Source organism: Apteryx mantelli, chromosome 1 (genome assembly GCF_036417845.1).
Source record: "Apteryx mantelli isolate bAptMan1 chromosome 1, bAptMan1.hap1, whole genome shotgun sequence".
Taxonomy (NCBI): domain Eukaryota; kingdom Metazoa; phylum Chordata; class Aves; order Apterygiformes; family Apterygidae; genus Apteryx; species Apteryx mantelli.
Window position 1 is genome coordinate 181,768,306 of NC_089978.1, and position 7,010 is coordinate 181,775,315.

Below are 7,010 nucleotides of genomic sequence, written 5' to 3' on the forward strand. Positions count from 1 at the left end.
GAGATCTTCTCAGTCTCTTTGTCTTTGATAGGGTTCTGTTTTATATGTAGAAAGATTATAATTACATACAAGAATTATTAATAACTTTCAGTACTGTACATGAATGCAAATAGTCAATTTCAAGTGTGTAGAAAAATGTCAGATTTATTAAAACCTTGTTATTCCTTAATGCTCTATTAAAAACAATTCCAATATACAGCAAAGAAAAATGAATATGCTGGTATGTAATAGTGCTACCTTAAGATTTAACTTGGCATTTGTTTAGCAAAGAGAAACTGTCCTTAATTTTGAAAAATCTTACAAAAGGAAAACAAAAACAGTTAATGTAAAAATTGCACTGATTCTTACTTAAACAGTGTTTCAAAATGCACTCTTTTAGGATTAAAGAATCCATATTTTATCACATACAGCTTCCCTGAACTCATCAATATTTTATTGAACAGGTTGGTAAAGTCCCCAGATGCTTGCTGTTATTCATCAACAGTGATTTCAAATATTTGAAAGCCAGACTTGAAACAACAGGGGGTGGAGGGGAGGTTTGAATTGTGGCACACAAAGTTAAATGGCTGCATTTTTAAACCAAGTTGTGATTCTGTCTAGGTGGAACGTACAGCTTCCGTAAACAATGTTGACACTATATAAAATGAGTGAAGAGTTCTGACTGTGCAGTATATCCTAGCTTCATGACTTTGCAAAACTAATTAGCCTTCCTTCAGATATATAGTTACCTTACACATGCTAAAAATGGATTTTGCCATGTACCAAGGTCATGTTTTCTTTGATTTCTTCGTAGTTATTCTTCAAAAGTGTTTCTTAACTTTTTTGTTTCCAGAACATGTTCAGTCAATGTTATGTGTTGTGATTTTGGCTCTTTTTTCCCCACTTGCAACTCTTGGCTGCAATTAGGTATAATATATTTTGTGTAATATGTTTGTATCTTTGGATTGCTTTTCTGTTCCCAGTGATTAGAGCAATGCTTCTTTCTCATGAATGCTTTTTACAGACTGCTTCTGCGATACTGGGAGGAGAGCAATGTTCAAATTCTGAAACTGCAAGCCAAGATGTTTACATATAATATCCCAACATGCCTGGCCATCTGGAAAATGTAATGCAACAGTCATACATCTGTTTTCATAGATATTGCTTTTGTTTATAAGGTTTACATCACAAAGGTAAATCTGAAATGTCCTTTAAATTGGGCTTGTACTAGAAGTCTCTTTCATTATTTTATTATTTAAACAGTAACTGTTCATTACAACCAAAAGAGGTACTGTTGCTTCTTTAAATGAGAATTTGAATTTCCCTCTTGGGAAAACATATAAATGGGTATTATGCAGATAAATATGAATAATGTATTTACAAGTTGCCTTTATAATTCAATTATTGACTTCTGTCTCCTCCTCTCTACCCTCCCCTTTATATATCACAATAGCAGTAATCTCCATTATCCAGTGATGCTGAACTGATCTTTTTCTTCAGTGTTTGTTCATAATGGGGAACCACTGAAATGTCTTGCTCATGTAAGGTTGTTTTCAAAAAATGGCTATTTTTTTCTTTTCACTGTAGATCATTGGAAGTTATTTTCTTCTCAAGGAATTTGTAATTCCATTACACAGTCAGTATTCTGCCAATAATGGCATTTAAAATCATTCAAGAATAAATATTTTATATATTTCTTTTTCTCAGAGCCATTGCTGCCGAATGCTTTCTAATGGGACAAAGAGAAGTAAGTCAACACAGCTTGCTAAAATGAGTAATTATTAAATTCTATAGAACTTTTCATGCTTTGGCTTTGTTCAAAGCAATGGTCATCTCTTAAACTCAGGATTTCTGGATAGCTGAAATATTCTGTGTATAGACCCTGTAGCAAATGCTAAAAGTGTAAAATGTCTTCGGTAATTGAGTTAGAATGAAATATATTATTAGTACTTGTGCATATTGTTCGTGTGCGTATCTTTCCCTTACTGGGGACCTGTGGTGTTCTCCCACTTTTATTTTTACCTGAAGGAGATGGCTAGACCTAAAATACAGTAGAGGGAAGGAAGTATTGTTGTGCTGGAAGATGCTAATGACTGCAGTTGAAAGGATGGGTCTGCCAAGCAAATGTATGTAGGGAGTTTCTGATGAGATTTCTCCCCCCTGCCCCCAAACCCTCAATTTTTTTCTCCCAAAACACAACAGCTTTACTCATTGGTATTTCAAGGGGAAAATACTTTTATCACCTTATATACAATTACAAGAGTTTCAGCACAGCAACTCTGAATCGCTTTTCAGTTCAAACAGATTGGATCTTTCTGGTGTTGTTGCTGTCCCCATCAAAATACTCTTTTGCCTGTGGAAAGATATTCTGTATTGGGGGGTCATGAAGCACTGTTTGCGACTCACCATTTGTTTGTGGTGTTTGAGCTACTTCTCTGCCATTATATGTAACCCAGTATTTTGATACATGTCATTCTTGTAGTAGCTGATTCTTGGCATGCTTCTCTTCTGCCAGCGTTTCTTTTGAAGCAGTACTAGAGCTCTAATGGATTCATAATGGGCTGTATGGCTATTGTTAGATTCACAAGTGAAATCTTTATTCCTTTTTTCCTAGTGTGTTTAAAAAAAAAAAAAAAAAAAAACACCCCCAGCTAGCCAGTTATTTAGTTTATAAAATCAAATAGTTCAAAGTCAAGAGATACCAAAGGTATAGTTGCTATTCAACCTTAATTCTGTCTCTGTGTGGATGGTTTGGTGTAATCTGTAATTAGTCACAGATCCCTGCTTCAGTCATTGTATTAGATGGACAACATTTAAGGCATTGAGTATAATGAGGCTGTTGACTTATAAGATCCCTGCTTTATTTGCTTTCAAAACTGGAAGAATTTATTTCAAAAATGAATATAAAAGAAGGTCTGCATAGAAAATAAGCCAATTAGAATTAAGGCGTATGTAAAATACTGTAGTTGGATTACACCCAGAAGAAATCTTGTGGATTTCTTCTGCAACCTTCTGACCCCCTATACAGTATGGGGGGAAAAAATACTTAATTAGGCACACAGACACTGCAGTGTGTTTTGGTTTTTTGTTTTGCTTTTTTTTTTTTTGGCGAGTGGGGGGACATGTGTGCTCAGTTTGGGATGTGGTGAGCATTTACAGCTGTCTGTGGAATCAAAAAGAGCTGTAAATAACTGGGATTTATAGTAATCAAGATATTTTTGCAAGAGTGAATTATGATTCAAATTCTGTATTTCCTATTCCTGGAGACCCTGTTATTGATTCCCTTCAGCGGCTCATTTAAAGAATTGCTAAAAGAATATACAAATAGGTATAAGAATGTAAAACAATAAAACCTGCCCACCACTCACTCCCATCACTCTCTGATTAGACTTGATACTTCAAATATCAGAAGTTGAAGGAGGCTTGAGTAATTATTTATGTTAAACTCCTTGGTCCTACATTTCCAGCCATAAATTTTTTTTTAAAAGAAAATTGTCTTGCTAGGAAGTTGCAGACAAATAGTGATCGTTAAAGCACAGATAGAGAGATGCTGTAGGAAAAAGCCTATGAAACAGTTATTTTCATTACAGGGTTGGGATGGTATGCAGTAAGCAAGACCTTGGGACTACATATTGAGTGGTGAAAGAAATATTGAGTAAGCTGCTTCATTCCATGAACATGATCCATCCTGTGCAATGAATGAGGCAAGAGTCTTGTGAAGAAAAATAGAATGTCCTCATGTAATCAATCACGTGCATACAAGGGTCAGAATTAAGGCCAGACGTAAATTAGCCTTTGCTTGTAATAACAATTTAGTGCTTGACTTTGCAACCTTTGTTTTTTAACAGCAAATAAAAAAAATTATTGCAACAGATTTTTGTGCTTCAAATCGCTCGTTATGTTTTGAGTACACAAAGTTGTGCTGACTTAATATTTGTTTTTATTTTACAGGTCCATCATTTATATCAGAGAGCCCTTCAGAAGTTACCTCTATGTGCAACACTGTGGAAAGATGTAATGTTTTCTCCTTATGTTTCAGTTTGAGGTTTCATATAAATTTTCTGCATATCCCATGTCCATAGATGTGGTGATGCTTAAGCTCTGGCTAAATCTTATATCTGCTTCCCCATCTCTTACAGCAACTCTTGTTTGAAGCATCAGGAGGAGGTAAAACTGATAACCTGAGAAAACTAGTTTCCAAGTGCCAAGAGGTTGGAGTCAGCCTAGATGAGCTTTTAAATTTAAACACTTACAGAACAGAAAGCAAGAATCACTGAACACTGAGTATGGTCAGCCCTAAGTCCTATTAAATGCCAAAATCAATTGAATGATTCTTCAGGCTGATCCATGCCTAAGATCTGTGTAAGGCAGATGAGTATTGCTGAGCATATCAAGTCTCCAATCTGCTTTCCTTGAACCTGGAAACAATTAACATGACCCTCCTCTCTGGATAAATGAACTCCCTGTCTGGCCTTGCTTCTGGGCCCTGCCAGATTCTCATAACATCATGTACGTAAGTATAGTTATCAAAATGACAGACTTTTTTTTTTGTTTTCCTTTTATTTTCTGTTTTCTTTGTTTTGCTGTTCCTGATTCACTTGACACTCTCGCTGATGCCTGAGAGATCTGTGTTTGGGATTAATTTACTGGGCTGTGTTTACAGTAAAAAAGCAAGTAGTCCACTTTGGGTTTTTCCTTTTTTTTTAAACCTTTTTTGAGACTTTTTCATTACAGGATTTAAAACAAAAGCAGCCGCTCTTTAAGGAAAGTGTAACTGCCGTGGCCACAAGTATGCTTCTTGCACTTGAAGGCTCTAAGAGGGTTGCTTACTGCCCTTTTCTGCATTGGACTCACGGCAGAGACTATTAAACTTGAAGATTAAAGAAACTATTGCAAATGCCAGTGCATCAGAACCTAAGAGTGGTCAATTATGTGCAATTTTTTTGTAAAGAAATTTTAATTTATAATAAAGTTTAACAGTTTAAAGAACAGTTAATATTGATCTGTTTTGTATTGATACTACTTTGTAGTATTACAGTCATTTATACAAAGATATTTTCAATATAAGCTGACCTTTCTAAAAAACTTTTGTCTTTCTTATTTTGATCAAAAAGTAAGAGAATATGGTTGAGCTTCCCACTGTTAATTGTAGAATAACTACCTCTCCAAAAATGTTTTCTTCCTCTTGCCTTGGGTGTACACAGATGTATCTGCCCTGCAGCGACAATTCCTGTCACTAGTACCACTTCAGTAATGGAAAGTATATGATATTGTCATTTTCCCTTTAATGAAATGAGGCCCATTTTTCAAAATCCCTAAATGTACATTACAGAAGAGGTATTCTGTCAGCCTGTTGAACCAATAATAGGTTGTGCACATGGGTTTGGCGCTCTATCATGTTTTTTGTCTGTGCCAAATCATATTAAAAGATGACTGTACTACTTTCCACATAACTAACTTTATGCAGATGCCATGAAGAACATGAACAAGTGGTTTTCATGTTTAAGAATGAGGCAAAGTGACATATAACTGCTAGCACTTTTCAAAATTTTAACTTCTCTGAAGTTACACGTGGTATGCCTCTGTTAAATGGGAGAAAAGTGGGAAATACTGGTTTTAATGTAGGGTAATGGAGAGTGAGTCTGTACCTTAAGTCTTTATGGCAACTTTCATGTTTGAGACTGAATTATAAAACAAAACTTCAAATATTTACCAAATTTAATGGCCTGGTTTTCCTGCAGACTGCAAAACCAATATCAGAAAGGCTGACTCAAATCCATTCTTCATTGTAGTAGGGTAGTAACCAGTTTCTTTGAACTTAAGTGGTACAGCTCAGAATGAAAAAGATTTAGGACATAAATGCACTATTTAATTTTCTCACTAAAAACACTCTCAAGTGTGATTAATGTTGGCTTGTATATGTGTTGCCCCCAATATTTTTTCAAAATTTATCTTTAAAACTTTGATAAACATTTCACATTTGTCTACAGCAACGCCTAGACACATGAAGTATTTTACTGTGTGATGCCATTAAACTCATTCAGTTATTAAAAATAGTAAAGCTTAATACTCTCAAGGACTATAGCATTAAAAATGCTATGTACACATTCTACATCTTAGGCTTGTCTCATGGCTGGTATTTCTGTTACTGTTCTTGTCTTGCTATACAGTGACTTTGTAACAAAATGCCTAGTTTCTCTTTCTTTGGAGACCTTAAGCCTTAAATTTTCATCAAAAATTAATTATAGATGCTCTTCCTTAATGGTTTCTTGCATACTTGGAGATAAAGAGGGAAACCCCCACAATGTTCTTTCTCCACTAGCCCTTAGTCCATATTGTTTTAATTAAAATACTCCTGTTTTATTCATGACCTTTTGACCCAATTTGGCTTAGCTTGACCGTACATGGAAATGACTAATTATAATGGGAATTGTTCATCCAGGAGCTGGGGTGAAGAAGTATGAGGAAGTAGTATATTCCTTAGAGCAGCACAAGCTCGTATGACTTTTTACTGAGCAAGAAACAAAATGCATTGGGTAATGTGGAACTGCCAGGAAGAATATAGTGTTAACAGTAGGTTTGCAGTTAGCGTTGAAACCTTTCCATGCTTTTGTATTCTGTTAGTTGCAAAGAGGGCATTCAGTTCAAGAGAAGAACTAGGCATTTCATCTGTCATTTTGCAAAACTTCATTAATTCTTCATTGGGAAGAATGAAATATGCAGATACCCTTGGTTGTACTAGTCTTTTAAATTGGTGGTCTCTCCTGAGGACTTCATTTCTACAAGAAAGATTTTGCAAATTATGAGTAATTGTGCTGAATAATGGGGGAGGAGAAGATAATTTGAGCCATTTAAGCAAAATACTAGCTGTGTAAGAGGAAAATTAACTTCAGCAGGAAAGCACAGTAATCCTTAACACAAGTATGTGTTGCTACTACTTCTGTGCTTAAAATGGCAACTTCATGAATAGTGATCGGATTATTTAGATTTTAGTTTAAGGTGTTCTGGAAACAAATTTTCACTCTTTAATA

The 7,010-nt window shown here is 35.1% G+C and overlaps 1 protein-coding gene across 4 annotated transcripts in view; it reads left to right on the plus strand.

Annotated features, from left to right (window-relative positions):
- Positions 1-4,970, plus strand: part of ZFC3H1 (zinc finger C3H1-type containing) — a 42,517-nt gene extending 37,547 nt beyond the window's left edge. The window contains exons 32-35 of one of the 4 annotated variants that reach the window (XR_010886627.1): positions 1,004-1,105; positions 1,433-1,520; positions 1,687-1,726; positions 3,931-3,950. Coding sequence is in view for 1 of the 4 variants with exons in the window: in XM_067313304.1 (XP_067169405.1) it covers positions 1,004-1,105; positions 1,687-1,726; positions 3,931-3,993; positions 4,119-4,256 (343 nt within the window). In the remaining 3 variants the exon portion in view is untranslated. Of the gene's footprint in view, positions 1-1,003; positions 1,106-1,432; positions 1,727-3,930; positions 3,994-4,118 lie in introns of those variants that run through there. The other 3 variants (XM_067313304.1, XR_010886626.1, XR_010886628.1) reach the window with 3 other exon arrangements.
- Positions 4,971-7,010: the final 2,040 nt, after the last annotated feature.